We start from the raw sequence: 17,184 nt of genomic DNA, 5'->3' as shown, positions 1-17,184 counted from the left end.
AATGAACATGAAATGATGATGAAATGAAAAAGGGATGGGACACAAGGATAATGGGGTCGACATATTTTGATTGCCACTGGAAATAGGGAGACATGGGTAGGGTCGGGCAATTTAGCCTCCTGTGGCGGAGCCATATGGTTCCTACTCCGGGAGAATACCACAGTAGGGCTCTTTAACGTGCGAGGAACGTGGCATCTTTCCCAACACGGTGCACCACTATGGTTTGCGGTCAGGTTTTCCGTATTATAGCCTGACAACCCCAGCATGTAACACGCCAGGGGTACCCCGTTCCACCACCTGGGGCACACATCCCAGTTGCTCTGTGGGCAGAGCGCCCTAGCCCCCGGCTGGGGTTCTGAGCACTATTTAGTCGCCTTTTACGACAAGCTTAGCGCTGCTGCAGGCCTATTCTTTTAACACCCGGACCTGCAAGGGGCGTTAAAAATAGACAGATAAAGATAAAAATTTAGAAAAGAAAACGGTAAAAGCAGCATAAAGTATGATGGAATCGAATTAAACAAGAACAAAACAAAAAATAAATCAATAACCTGGTCTCTACCGACAACTTGGGACTTGGAATACATGCAACGGTAGGGTACGCCTTCCGGTTTTGACAGGAATGTTAGTCCAGTTGACTGTTCATTGGACAAAAACAACTCAGAAAACCGAAAAACTTTTATCGTTGTGGAGGTTCACTCGCAGTTTCAGACAACTTAACGGTGACGGTCATAGGAACTTTTAATATAATATGTTTTGTGTGATACAAACATTTTTGTGAGATAAGTATGATTTTGAATAGCGTATACATTTGGAGCACGGTTGGAATTCACGAATAATTATCCAGTTGAACGGAAAATGGAGACATGTTTGTTTTGGTTTGTCTTGCTGGATTGTTTCATTTTGGTTTTGGTTTTGTTTTTGCTTTTGTTTTTTTTATTTTATTATTATTATTATTATTATTTATCATGTTTAGTGAAATGAATAACATTTTCAATCTGAATTGAATTCTGAGTGAGTATTGGTATGGTAGAAGAATGATAAGAAAAAGCAATATTCTGTGTAACGAGCTAAAGGATGTGAATAGGAAAATTAGCAAACGTTTTGGTAGACTGTAAGTCTTTATTAACTGTTTTTACTTTCAATCAAATGATTTAATAATTTTAATAATATTTCACAAGGTTATTGCTAAGCTTTTAAAGTATGCTATTTGTCTTTCTCTTTGATTGTCTTATTGAATGGCAAATATGAATTATTTTATTTACTAATTTGAAAGGAATCCAATGGTTCGGGAAGCTAAATGCAGGTATTGTCCAGTTTTATATCTCATGGGTCCTTCTGGATTTATTTTTACTTATACCCATTGTAAACTATCATTTTAATTTAATTTTTAAAAAGTGCCTTAATTGAAAAAAGGAAAGAAATGTATTCATAATTTAGTGAAAATATAAAGAAATATTGAGCAAATTTATTCATTTGAATTCATGTTTATGTTTGTTTTGTAGTTTATGATATGATAAAATCTCAACGATTGTTGCCAGTTTTGACATTCTGGTATTAACCCTTTGGTGCACTCCCGACCTCCCTTCTTTCTTTTTCTTATGTGTAATAGAAATTTTATAATGTGCATGTTTTTACAACAACAAAAAAATCATATTGTTGATTTACAAAAAAAAAAAAAAAGATTTGACCGACCTTCATTACTAATAACTGGTAAAGATCAGACAATCTTGAGTTATCAGTCCTATGGTTATCAACTTAGTTTGTGAGCCCTTGCCCAATATTATCAGTTCTGGTGCACAGACAGATTTTATATGTCTGTAGATAAACATTGTTTAAACTTTAACCCAAATGAATAAAAATAATATAAAAAGACATACAAATCGATTAGTATACAATATCTGAACATTTTAGCTTTGATGTATTACATCCCTTCATACCAACTGCGATTACAGTACCAACATATTTCCAATAAAAGTCACAAGTTGTAACAGCTGTAGACATGATAAATGAAATTTTCTCGGTACTAATATTATTACTTCCCCTTTTATAGCTTGCCAATTTAGAAGAACTCCATGTCATATCACATTATAATCAGAAATTCGGTATTATACACTTCAGCTGTGCTGTTATTTCCGTCTTGATAGCCCTTCAATAACAAGGGCTTTGAAAGTTGTGAAAATTGACAGCAACATGATGCTGAATTAACATTTGGGGCTGTCAGAATGTTGTTAATAGTACTTGGCTTCATTTGCAACTTGTTCACTTTTTGATATATTTGAGGATTCATCTACACAATCAGGAGCTTGATCAAACGTCTGTGTATTCTACGTATTCTAGTTTGAATTGTTCTGACATAAATCCTATAAACCACATTGGCACTAATAGTTATTACCAATACTGGGATAAATATTTTATTTACGACACAATTATGCAGTTAACTATGAGCACTTGGTCTTATATCCTTTGGCAAATGATGTGGTTAGGAATTATGAAAACGAAAAACAAAATCGAGGTTTAATGATACCGTTTAAGGCGATCGCGACGTTAAGACCATAGTTTTGTTCATCTATTCCAATCCAGAAGAAAATGGTTATAAATAAAGAGAAGATAGGGAATACCAGGCATACAGTTGGAAGCAGTTATAAACCATGGATCCAATAACGAAATAGGTCTCACCAGGAACTAGGAGATAAACAAATTAAGTGAAAAAGAAGATGTATACTTCTGTTGAACATTTGCTGTTGCGCTGCACTCTGATTTACGGTCAAATCAAATTGAGCATCGTCCCTAATGGAAATTAGAGTCTGTCTTTATTATCCTATAAATATTGGATCATTTGGTAAGAATTTAGTTTTGACTTTCATTTCGATTTCCTTTATCTAATACTTCCTATGGAGAACTGTCTTGGAATGAACAAATTAGTCGACCTTACCAAATCTTATTGGAAACACCGTTGTGGGTCGATCTGGATTGCACTGATCTGGCTTTCTGATCCTTTCTTGAATATGATGTAAACCGCCATTCTCATTACGGTGGAGAGGTTGTTAACATATTGTCGAAAGATAGAAGATGTACAGATATTAATTGTGTTACGGTGATCTTGTTGATTGTTATTACAGTTGGTAAAGATGTAACAGTATTACGTGTTAGAGTTTATTCCTTAGTGAATATGTTGTTGTCAAGAATATTCAACAATTTCTATGTCTATACAATATTGTTTGCTCAACTGCCGATGTTCTCATTTATTATTGAGAAAAAGAGTTGGGGACAGAGAAAAGTTAAAATTAGAAATGGTGAAATCCGTGGATTAACTGTAAGTTTTCCAACAGCACCATATTTGAGGTACATTGAAGCATTTCTCGGAGTAGACTATGGTTCATTGAAGCGTAATATAATATTTACTTTCCATCCAGCTTCAGATGCTATACCAAATAGAAAGGAGGATTATATTGCGTGCACGACCTTCAAAGGTGTTTGTCCTCAGCCATTTAATGGGGTCAGTCAGTTTTATGACAAGATAGCATCAAGGATGGTACGAGAATATATCAGGATAGCAAAACATTCAGGATCGCAGGTGGATGATTGTCTTAGCCTTAATGTGTATTCTCTAGTTCCAGGTAATCATTTAAAGAATCTTTAATCTAATGAATAATAAAACAGGCTTTAAAAGGAATGAAAGAATGCTAATATTATGTAGGATTTTTATGGTTGTGCGATGTCCTGTTTCAAATTTTATCCTTTAAACTAAAAAATCTTTTTTTATATACAAATAACTGCGTATTATATACATGCGTATGTCAAAGACAAAAGCAGATTAGCTAATACATGCATCACTGGATTCATCTATGATTATCAATTTATATGTATTTGTCTGTTTGTAAATAGTGGTTGTTTTGAACTTTCTCCATGATATTTGAATTCTAGATCTTTAATAAAAAAAACCTTTCTAAACATCAATGTTTAAGCTTTTATTTTTGTTTTGATAGTCAATGTTAACATTATGTAGTCACGTAGATCAAAATATTCAAATACCAAGCTATTTTATTAACAAAAATCCGCTTTTTCTTCCAAGAGGTAGCTCAAAAACATGATAAACATAACTTAAATATTGCATAGGAATAGGTCATCGTAAGTGATGTGTTGTATTCATTTTCAATCAATTGATGTGTTAGACAGATGAACACTTAGCTCTGCAACATACTAAAAAATAAATTCGCCTGTCTTTAAAATAAAAAAAAATAACTTCTCTTTCCGTTGCATACCCGTATATCATTTTAGATGTCAAGGTTAGTATTGTTAGAACACGTAAGGATGCGCGGCGAGTCTACGAAAACAATGTGCCAAAATTAGCAGTAATGACTTGATGTCACAGAGCTCTTCTCTAATAATTAACTTACAAACGTAGACCAGGAAGTTAATTAGAGTCTGTGATCTGCCATTAGATTGGACATACAAGTAAATTTACCGATAACTTAATTTAGACTGTTTCTTTTTAAAGACAGACTCTGTTTTATCTGTGTGGTGCTTTCAACCATATCCACATTTATGAATCTAAAGGCTTATCTAAGGATTGGTGCAAATTATGGATCCAATAGAATTTCATGATGAAATGATACATCTACATTTGCTTACACATGAAAAGTTAGAAGACTGTATATGTTTACTTTTTTAATTGACTTTTTACATGCACATTAATCAAGTGATAATTAGCGTTTGTCTTTTTTCCTTTAAGAGACCACCAGAGTGCAGTTCGCTAAAGAAAGTAATTTTTATAGATATTTTTTTTAAAGAATGAGACATTGATGGAAAAGTCTAATGATAGCCTGTCCGAAGCCCACTAATTAGAAAATATATTTTCACTTTCAATGGTCTTCTTCGTTTCATCGTTTCAACAATTATTCAATCTTTTGATATTTCTTAAAACAATAAAATGCTAGAAAATCGTTCCTTCTGGTAGTTATCTCTCCTGTTTTGTGTATTTACATTGTTTTTCAATGACAATACTTACTTATTTCAAATCTGGTTTTAAAAATTAAAAAACAATTATTTTACACCTTCATAATTGTTGGGTGTTATTACTCAATTTTTAGCTGTCTATCTGGTTTTGTTACAAAAGCTGATCATATTGTTGCATAAAATGCTAATTTAAACATATTCTTAAACATTTCGCGATTTAAGAATTATGTGTGGCAGCTTGCGCAATTATAAATCACACCATAACAGCTTTGGTCTTGTACGAATTTAAATTTCCGTTTTGAAACTACAACTCACAAAAAGAAGCATGTAGACATGGATAGTGAAATACTAATTGGATGATAACCATACGATTCTTATCATTATGATGGAGTAAATGTTAGATGAGTATTTAAGAAGTTGTGAAGTGTTGTTATATTGAAGAAAACAATTATGCATGGTATGTATTATAAAAGTGAAACATTATATTGTGGAACCTGCTAAATGCCTTGGAAGTTAAATGTCATGTAAATCAATAATTTGCATGATCGGACTATCTGACATAATTTGCTTGTCCTCAGATGAATGGGGCAAAATTAAAAGAGTTTAGCAAATTTTGAAATTACCGAGCCTTTTTTCTATTTCCTTTTTCAACATTTAAAAACAAAATAAATAGATCTCATTTTAACATTCATTCGCCAATTTAGGTCGCACAATGTTGTAAATGGTCGCAATGTACCCCCACCCCACTTATCAACTTTCAATTTCAAAACTGGTAATTTTCAGGTATCTTTATACCTCCCATTACCGAATCAATTTGTCGCCAAAGAATATTCCCGGATTCTTTTTCAGTATAATCCTACATTATTACCTCACTGGGTCAAAAATTCAAGATTATTTTTACTCAATTGTCCGATAGTCTAAGTCATCCTGGGACAACATGCTTAAAGAAACTAAATACATATAGGTATCATATTGTGGCCAAATTCCCCAACTTTACAATTTCGGTAACACTTGAAACAAATCCAAATGTAAAACTTTCGAAAATTCCCTTTTGGATTAAAACCTCATTATCATCACATTGAAAATGGAAAGAATACGCGCCTGAAATTATCAGATATATTGGATTAAAACAATAGTACCCAACATGTCTATTGTAAACCGTATATATGATATTAATTTATTGTTTATTGTTATTGGTTCAGGGGTAGGGGTGGTAAATTTTTATCTAACTTGACTTGGAAAAGTTTATATTTATACTTGGGCTCATTTGAAAAGCTAAGACACTATATAAATGTACTGTATTACACAAACGTTTGTTTAAACTAGAGCAAATTGAACAAATTTTACGATTTTATAGCAATTGTAATCCTAAAAAGAATTTCTAATCACATATTTTGGTTACACCATTATCTTAATTAGGAATGCCTAAAATGTGAGTTTTACACTGTCGGTATGCTGTGAATGAGAATTTTGTTTGATACTGAGACCAGTTTTTTTGGGATAGTGATAATATTTTTTAATATTTTTTGAAAAGTGTTTCTAGAAAATTAGTTTTTTCGTGGTTTATTTTGGTAGAAAATTAAATTATCTGTCGAATGGTACCAAATTTCAGACGTTTTATTTGAGCAATACTTGTCGAATGTATGCGACTTTTACGGAAAAATCGAAAGTCACATATTTTTTCCCCCATTTTTTGATAAATTATGACAACAAAACTCGCAAAAAGTCATCAAAAGAATCCCAGAAGTATAAATTGTGATAATAATAAACAGAAAATACCAAATAAGACTTTTTTTTTACTGAAGCATAAATACTCTAGGTGTTTTGAAATTGACAAAATGTCAATTTTATCGATTTTTTTATGTGGTGGGGGCATTTGTTTCATTTTATTCTAAAATCCAAAGTGTTTCCGTAAATTTATTAGTATTATGGTAAAGCTGAGACACTGTGCTATATGTCGATTCCTATACATGTCAATTTAAATCATTTTGTAGAAAGAAGCGGTTCGAAAAATAAAAAAAAAACATGTAAAATGGATTTTTGCCTCATATAAAAAGTAGCCTTAAAAAAAACTTCAGTCAATTTTTAACGACAAAATGATTCGTAAATTGGAGGTATTTTTGTTGATGAGTGGGGGTTGCACGGGGGTTATCTTAAGCCCACGTACTATTATATCTAAGGCATTCAATATTATGAAACTGATGTATCTAACATATCTGATCAATTCAAGCGCTTACATAATCCTTTTGAATATACATTTATTATGAAATCGTACAAACGGAAATTTTCAGAATTTCAGATTTTCTTCTATATCACCCGTTATTGTAGTAGTTCAAACAAGCTTTTATTTGAGACCTGTTTTATACGGTAAGGATAATATGTCCCTGTTTTGTGCTTTTAAAATACTGAAAGTTGTTTATCCCGGTTTCATCATGAATTGAAATTATCGATGGAAAGATTCCAAATTTGAAACAATTTAACGTTTGAGAAATGTAGAAAGGAATGCATCCTACCAAAAATTTCAAATCGCAACAAGTTTTCAGAATAACTTTAAAGACATAGAAAAATGTTATACTGAAACATTAATACCAAAGAAGTTTAAAACGTGTCATGTTAGTTGTTTTTGGTGGGGTAGGGCATGTATTTTGCATTTTACTCAAAAATCGTAATTGTGACCATAATTTGATACCATTATGACAAGTTGATTTTTAAATGAAACATACGAATGTACCTGAAATCCATCGTGTGTTAATGAGTGTGATGGTGCATGGTTGACTCGCCAATCCCAAATAACTACAAAAAGAGTGAAATGACCTAATATGGCGAATAAGGAAATGAATGTTGAAATGAGATCTCCGACCCCTCCCGAGTCGATTGCGACTATTCCCAACTCTGTGCGACCTTAAAGAAGACGTGACACAAAAAATATCATTTTATAAATGTTTGTATTTATAAAACTATAGTATGTTTAAATACGAGTGTAACAAACATTTTCTCATCAGATTAGTGCAAAATAAAGTTAGAATGATTAATTTGTGTTTTCACGACGACCTAATTAATATGCATAAATGAAAACCATAAGTAAAGCTTAATCCCCCTATATGGAAATGCAACGTCACTGGCTCTCAATCTCCATCTGGGTACATTGAAAATGTACACGTGTGTCCGAAAAAAATTATACATCATCGAAAATGGCTTGTCTTTATGATCCAGAGTTGTCAACTAATCTGTGTATGGATGCAATAAAAGTGTTTAGAAAGTAAGAAGACTAAGTTCTTCTCGTTTTCTGTCAGCTTTTCATTTTCGTTAGGCATACATCCCCGCATGGTGAATACACAACTACTTTGCGCACTATTTTTGAACTGGAACAGGAGGATACTACTAAAATAGTGACACACTGTGTATCGTTCTTTCTTTGCTGCTAGGTTATATTGATAAACAAGCCCGGTAGACTTAATTATGACCAAGAGATAGCTTGGGTGGCTTTTTTTTTAACTTTACATGGTTCGGCGACCCGTAATTAACACAGGTGTTGACGCAGGCCGTTTATGACTTGATAATAATTGAAATATAATTGAATTTCTTTTTTTTACGGATTTTATGACACAATACACAGTATATTATAGGTGACCGTCAGTGAATTTAAGGGAGCTTTAATGGACAATATTTTATAGGTCAGTTAAAATATTTAATTTTTAGCAAAAAAGATTTAGATCACAAGGAAGCTTCAGCACGAAACCCTTATGGGATATCAAATAAAATTATCAAAGCTAACGAAAATTGAACATGTTCGTATCATTATCTGTACTTGCAGGGACTTTATATTACTCCCCATAGTACTGGTACAATGGTCAGTAGTTACGTTTTGTAAAAAAAGGAGTGAAATCAATATTTTCATTGGAGACCGTGATCGAAACATTAAATCTTAGAATATGAATTTAAATTACTTTATGTTAAAGTTCAATCTTACAAGAAAGAACAAAAAGAAATTGTTCTGTGTACTCTTCGAACAGAAGTGGTGTCGTCTCACTCTGTCTAGTCTTCATGTAACCAAGGAGTTAAATATAGAGATAGTTGATGTAATGGTTAGATATTTTTTACTTTGTTTATCATTATCTTCCCGAAGTGATTTAAATTGATACCACAACTTTTAATATTTTCGCGCTCAGTTGTCGAAATCATGCAATAAATGCAGAAGCCCTACGCATTTCAACCACTTGATCTATGAATTGGGAACTAATGACGTAACACGGTCACGTGACCATTAGACTAATCAAAATTCGTATAGCTTGGGCCATTGTCGATTTTGAATCAATCTATGTTCAATTTAACGACGGAAGTAACTACAAGGGGTTTTTGATTATATATTTTAGGTGTAATAAATCAAATAAACAAAACATAAAAAAAAATTGTGTCACATCTCCTTCATATGGCGAATAAGGAAATGAATGATGAAATGAAAATGGCATATATGACCCCTCCCGAATCGATTGCAACCATTACCAACTTTGTGCGACCTAATATGGCGAACAAGGCAATGAATGTTGAAAAAAATGAGTATTGAAATGAGATCTCTGATCCTTCCGGAGCCGATTGCCCCTCCTGAGTCCTTTGTATCATTCCCAACGCTGTGCGACCTTAAATGACCAATAAGAAAATTAATGTTAAAAAACAAAATGAATGTTGAAATGACAAATGAAATTTCTGACCCCTCCCGAGTCGATTGCGACCATTCCAAACTCTTTGCAACCTAAAATGGCGAATAAACAAATGAATGTTGGAGAAGGAAACTAATGTTGAAATGAGATCTCTGAATCCTTCCGAGTGGATTGCGACCATTTCAACTCTGTGCGACCTAAAATGACGAATAAACAAATTAATGTTGAATGTCCCCCCCCCCCGTACTCTCCGTCACAATCCTTCCACAGAAGATGCTTAATGATTTGTTAGAACTTAAAACTATTTTATTTGTGTATGATGAAAAATGGAGACTTTTATTATTATCATTTTATTATTTACAATATTTGTATAGCGCATTATATAATGTTACAATTACTATAACCGCTTTACATACATAAGAATATCACACAATATAAACAATAATATGAAAATAATATAAATTAAACAAAATAAGGTAAAAACAACTGAAATTCACAGAAGAACGTTCACATGGAATCCGAGTAAGCCAGTCTAAAAAGATGAGTCTTAACATTTTTTCTGAATAGTTCGAGTGATGTAATTTTCCTGATGTCACTAGGCAAACCATTCCATAATGTGGCAGCTGATTTATCGAAGGGTCTTTCACCGTATGTCTTTGTTCTCACTCTCGGTTGTTTGATAAGCATTTCATTTCTCAGAACGTAATTGTATAGATGGAACATATAAAGGGAGCAGTTTCTTCAAATAGATCGGGGCGCGACCGTGTAAAACCTTAAAAGCATACATCAAAAGTTTGAATTGACATATGTATTGAACAAGAACCTAGTGTAATTTCTTTAGAACCGGTGTGATGTGTTCATGTCTTTTAGTCCTCGTGATCAAATCTGCAGCTGAGTTTTGGACACGTTGTAATTTTGAAATATTTACATTGTTTATGCCATATAGTAATGAATTTCCATAGTCAAGCCGGGATGGTAAACTTGAAAACAATTAATGTCAAATGTGTTATTCCTCAGTTCCCCTTTAACTATTTTTGTAAAGCAATAAGTTTATGATAAATGAAGAATTCAGAAAAAAAAATCTTAATTTCTTGAAGTCATAATGTATATATACTCATTCCTCCTTGTATGATTAATCTAGGGCTGTAACTTAGTACACGATGTGTGGTAGTACGGGACAGTTCATCTAGGTGTTATTATGTAGGATAGAGGATCAAATTAATGATGCATGTGTTGCCATAGATGTCACAGCGGTACGAGTTCGAGTCCCGCGGAGGGAACGACCAAAAATTTGCTTGGCAAATTTGACAGTTCTAACATCGTTGGGAATTTTTCAGACCCTTCTATAAGTTTACGTTATCTTCACTGTATCAATTTAATCCGATGGAGCAGTGTAGCGAAGAGAGACGTTGTACATATATATATATATATATTTATATATATATATATATATATATATATATATATTTGATAGTTTATAATTTGGCTATGTGTTTTTCTATGATACTACACTGAAACTGTCTTCCAAAACAGCACAGCTAAATTTGAAATACTACAAGATTTCCATGTAGCATTGAACGAGGAAGCAGAAATGTCAAAACGACATCATTGTATCCCCTAAGGCTGAGTTTGGCACAGGAAAACTCGTTGTTTAATTGCATTCAAACTTGTTTGAACCATCATACTTAGAAAATAGGCCAGTGTTATTTGACTTCATTGACAGGATTTGAGTTCTGAAAAATCATTATACGCTCAGATAGATTGAAATTCTTATATTTTGAATAAATATTGCATTCTATTTATTGTATGATATTGGTGAGATTCAATTTCCAACTGTGAATTAATATTCTTTTGTGATATATTTTGATATAAATCATTTCTTAGAATACTAGTGGTTGATAAATCTTCGGTAGAGTGTTGGAAATAAGTAATTATTCCATTTGGGTTATCTCTTGTCAAGAACTTACCAGGAAGTTGAAGTACGACATGAAGCAGTCAGTGTTTTATATACAGTTCATTCTACAAATCCAGTTTCCAGGTCAAAAACGTAGACAAGAAACTTTTAATTCATAATTTTACAAAGGAATGTGATCATTGGTAATTTGAAAATTTGCATTATTTTCATAGTCCATTTAACAAAATTCAGTACGTGATATTTTAAAATATTTTTTTCTTTCTAGTTTGTTACATTTCAGAACATAAAATTTTATATACAGTTCATTCTACAAATCCAGTTTCCAGGTCAAAAACGTAGACAAGAAACTTTTAATTCATAATTTTACAAAGGAATGTGATCATTGGTAATTTGAAAATTTGCATTATTTTTATAGTCCATTTAACAAAATTCAGTACGTGATATTTTAAAATATTTTTTTCTTTCTAGTTTGTTACATTTCAGAACATAAAATTTTAAAGCATTTTTCTACATGTCAATAGAAATGTTTAGAACATTATATTTTAAAGTATGTTTCTAGGTGTAGTTTCTTACTACACTCACTACTGCAGAGTAGCATTACATCTAGCATGCAAGTGTACATTTATCAGAAACTTGTGTAATAGAACAGACAAACATGCTCTCTCTCATTATCTCAAAACGAAATTTTTTTCATAACATATTCTTTGAAAAACATTGATGACCTGAAGGCACGCGATTTGTGGTAACAAGGATAGTTAAACAATTACCGCGTGTTACGTTAAGATATAGGGTGGATTAACTGAAAACTGTCATTTATTCGATTTCCTGTTTATTTTAGGCATGTGCAAACATCTTCAGTGTCTTATGTCGGCTCCGTCTTAGTCAAATGAGATAAGATTTACAGAGTGACTTGTAACTAGTATTACTACTGCTTCCAATGGTACATTAAAAAGCAGTTTGATTTCATTACAACAATAACTGTCTGAACCTTTGTCTCCTCTGGTTTTATCTTTGTGGTCATCAATCACTTTCTTAGACTCCAGCTAAGGATCGTGCAAAATGTGATTCATGGGTAAAAAGCCTACATATCTTTATTTTTGATATTTTGTTTGAAATGTCATAGTAAACAGAAATTAACATGTGGTTTTATCTTTAAACAATCCTAATTTCGGGGATTTGATACATCGCATCTACCCCAAAGAACTTGAGATAAAGGATACTACGGACACTGTGAAGTCAACCTCATATCTTGACCTATACTTAGAAATCGATGGTAAAGGAAAACTATTGACCAAACTTTACGACAAACGTGATGACTTTTCATTCAGAATTGTCAACTTTCCTTTCATCTGTGGCAACATCCCTTCGGCTCCTGCGTATGGAGTGTTCATATCACAACTCATACGTTATGCCAGAGCTTGCCGAAACTACGCAGACTTTCAGTATGGCGATAGAACTCTAACAAATAGGCTTCTGGAACAGGGTTATGTTGCTACAAGATTTAAGTCATCACTACAGAAGTTTTATGGTCGTCATCATGAACTCGTGGATCGTTATGGTGTATCCATCAGCACCATGAAAACTGATTTATTCAACGGGTCATAGTTTTCCTTTCCTCGTTTGTCTACCCCGGACCTGACTTTTTATGAGCAACTCGGCGGGTGTTTTAAGAACAACAGAGGACGCTTACCCTACCGGTGCACCTGGTCCATGCTCCCAGTTTTTAGTAGAGTCCGAGTTGCTCATTTGCTTTTGTTACTTTGTATGTATGATTTTAGTTACTTTATGTTCTTTGTTGTGTATGTCTGTTTTCCATGTGTAGTCTTTGTCCCTGGCTTACATTCTTTTGATTACCGCTATTACCTTGGTTCCTTTGATTACTCTTTCATATAACCCGTGCTCCTAAGAGATAAAAATTATATAGAATGCACTGTAGATTTCAAAATTAAGGGAGATAACTCTGTAAATGACACTCAAATACAATAGAATGTACTGGATTTTCAATGTGGATTATCTCCGTAACTGCATTATTTTTTTATTTTTAAATAAATAGGAACTTTGATTACAAAAATATCATGAACTCGGAAAACAAAAGTGATATTTCACGGATATGGTATTTTGTTTTAAGGTAAAATGAATAAGACCATAAACAAACATCATTCCTAGGTATCTGAATAAACTCAAGGAGTAACCAATTGTGGCAACCACAGACACAACCAAATGTTAGAATTAAACGAATTTGAAACTATGATACCAATTAGTAAAGTTCATTTTAACATATACTGGATGTTACGTGGTCTTTATGTTTCATTTTAAAATGAGAAATTCATATAAACGGTGATTACAACAAATAAATTCTTTTTATAATTTCTCTCATATAATCAACTATACACAATGATACGTCTCTTCGAAGATGAAATCTTCTATAAACTATAACACTTTTTTAAATTCATTATCATATTAAAGACAAATGTATGCAGGTGAGATAATTTCAAATTTTGTGTTGCAAATAATGCTTGCATCAAAACAATTATTAGACGAGTTTCAATCTTTTAAAGACATTGAATTGACATGTAGACGAATTTTAATCCGCTCATTTCAATAATAAATAGAATAAAATATTCATGAAAACGGTCGGACGTGACTCATATGTGCGATGTTTGAGTCTGTCAAATAAAGAAGTAACTTTATTGACGCTGTAAATATAAAATCAAATGGCTAGTAAAAAGAAAACAAATCATTGTACTGCAAGTGAATGTGCTCTTTATATATCATCAGAATGATAATTTTTTTTATTTTATATAGTATTCCAAGTTGGTTTAATAACTGTTTGTTTACTTTGAAGGAAATAACGCGTAATGAATATCACTGAAACTACAAATATCTTACGTTTGTAGTGTAAGATCTATTCAGTACATGTATTTGAAGCTTAGGGAATATTATTATAATTATCCCGAAGAAACGCCATATAATAGTTGTTCGTAGGGACTGTAGTAAAATTTTTATGAGGAGAGATATCAAATATCACAACCCACCGAATCATTGCATATATAAAGCTCTGCAAAGCTATACAACTTTGTTCTGACATTCGTTAATCACTACTTATACAAATCATGCATGGTCTTGATCAGTATATTCGTAGATGTATCCCCTCGGAATTAATTCGAATAAAAAAGTGCCTGTGTGCTATTAAATGGATAAGGTACTCATTTAGGACTGTCGTGAAGCATTTCTGAAATAACGAAAACACTATACACATTCTTAAACATCTATCTATATTGCATGTATTTTAGATCGCATGAGGCAATATAGTGTTGTATTTTAATCGGGCTTCTGATATTTCCTACAAAACACGGTCAATAAATGTTCTATGATCTATGAGATTCGTGCTACAAACTTATCCTGTCGTTTTTGCAAGTTATCGTTCAAACTAATTTACTCTACCAATTTTAGTTTAATATTTCTTTGTATATTTTGGCATTTTGAGCCGTGATAAAGATGACTTTAATGTTATTTGTACTTGTAAAAAATTACAGTGACTTTCCCACAACCATGGCAGTCTTTTGTTACCAATCTGGTTTACAATGGACTGACAAAGCTATTGGGACATTTAAACGGACCAGTTGCTATTGTAAAAAATGATGAATAGGTAGCCACTCACCCATGAAAATTTACCTGATCAGGTGTAAGGCAGCCAATACTGGCTATGTTTCACATCATATAGAATTTTTGCAGCTTGTGAATATTACTCACAATGTGTTTTGAGGGAATTTAATGTGTTTTTTACATAATTTGTATTTTTTATACTTGCTAACACAGGCAAAGTACTGACGTGGAAAACTATTGGTAGTGAATATTGTTTATATTTTTCCAAGTAAAAAAGCTTTAAACCGACAGGTCCCCAAGTGGATAGCAAATATGAAATGGCAAATTAAAATAAAATAGTAACACTTTCATGGAATGAACAATAACTTGAAATTACAATGTTATGCTACTATTTATTTATTTGTCCCATATCAAAACTGAATACATTGAATACTGGTTTTTAAATATATGCGTTGAAATATACTCCTTCAAAGTATCTATTTTAACAATACTTTGGATTCTTATAAATTTCTTGCACACATTTGTATATTATTTAAAATATACATGTACAAAATGTATATATAGTTCTGATGAAATTTAATGCACTTCAGCCATGAGTATAATTCCAATAAAATCATTTTCACACATAACACTCAAATCGGAGCTGTAAATCATAGCACTTAATCCAGAATGAAAATAAAAAAAAAGAAATATTCTACATATAATTCCAGTTACATGTATATCATTGCACGTAATCCCAAGCTTTACTTCCAATGAAAAAAAAAAAACAATTAATCCATTTTTTTTGTTTAAAAATAACCATTGCAATAGATCCCTAACTACATTTTACGGTAATGAAAATCATTGCACTTTAAAAAATGCACTAAATCCCAAACTATTACATTTGAATGAAACGCATTGCACTTTAATGATCCACAAAAAGTTTCATGGAAAACAGCATTTAAATCCAAAGCTATGCATTCAATGAACCGCACTTAATCCAAAGAAGTTCCAATGTTCCAATAACGGTTATTCCAAATCTTAAATTTCTTTGAAAATTATTGCACTTATAATTCCAAATTATAATTTCAATCAAACTCAATTCACTAAATCCCAAACTATAACAGATGAAAATTATTATTAACATGAAACTTCATCCTAAACTATGAAAACCAGTGTAGTTAAACCGGAACATCATAATTCCAATGGCAATCCTTTACAATCGATAAAGCACTTAATTCACTTTTAAGCTTACTCATACTCAAAATTGAATGAAATAAACTCATAGCACTATTTCAAAAATTGTTATTCACGTGAACCTCAAACTGTTTGCATTTTGTATAACACTTGTTCCTTAACTATAGTATGAATCATATACTTTCAATTAAAAGGGAACATTGGTGGGCCTAATCTAGTTTTATTAAGGAGGGAATAAATAGTGATTGAGGTCTCATTTTTATAATAATATTTAAGACTTCTGTGCAATGTTGTTAAGATAAAATAAGCACTTTAATATACTATTCTAAATCATGGTTTTCAATCTTGACAACAAAATACAAAACAAAATATAATTTATTAAATTTGAACTCCCCTCACCAATGATAAATAGAATAACCCAGGTAGCTGCTTCAGATTTAAATAACTAGGAGTTAGCTATGAAAAGATTCATAAGTGAGTATTCTTCAACTCTTTCAATAGCAACTGGTCAGTTTAAATGCCCCAATAGCTTTGTCAATCCATTGAATTGTTAACCAGATTGGTAACAAAAGACTGTCATGGTTGTAGGAAAGTCACTGTAAAAGTGATCATTTCTTTGTAACAAATTGAAAAAAGTCGAAATATGAAAGTGTCGAGCAAACGAGGGGAATTCCGTGAACAAGAGAAGCCGAGAACATCTTGAAAATCACATACGAATGTCACAAAACACACAGAAACTAACAGCTTGCGCAAACCAGGTGTTTGCACTAAAGTGCTTTTAAAGGGTAGGCAGCTTCTGCTTCTTACCGGACATTTTTGGTGATGTACGTATGTATCTTGGGTGTGCCCGTATGTTGGATGAAATAAAAATGT

General features: G+C 32.3%; 1 protein-coding gene across 4 annotated transcripts in view; it reads left to right on the top strand.

The window, feature by feature from the left end:
• The window catches only part of LOC148629513 (neuroligin-4, X-linked-like), a 107,684-nt gene that overhangs the window by 52,668 nt on the left and 37,832 nt on the right, over positions 1–17,184 (top strand). The window contains exon 1 of one of the 4 annotated variants that reach the window (XM_088552552.1): positions 1,874–3,617. The exons of the other annotated variants lie outside the window; for them this stretch is intronic. Within the exon in view, the coding sequence (XP_088408678.1) occupies positions 3,170–3,617 (448 nt within the window). The 5' untranslated portion in view covers positions 1,874–3,169. Of the gene's footprint in view, positions 1–1,873; positions 3,618–17,184 lie in introns of those variants that run through there. 4 annotated transcript variants of the gene reach the window in all.

This window comes from Perna viridis, chromosome 1, assembly GCF_037379345.1.
Source record: "Perna viridis isolate PV_CMFRI_1.1 ecotype Kerala chromosome 1, ASM3737934v1, whole genome shotgun sequence".
Taxonomy (NCBI): domain Eukaryota; kingdom Metazoa; phylum Mollusca; class Bivalvia; order Mytilida; family Mytilidae; genus Perna; species Perna viridis.
Note: the sequence above shows the minus strand (reverse complement) of the source record. Positions and strands in the feature narration are given on the sequence as shown.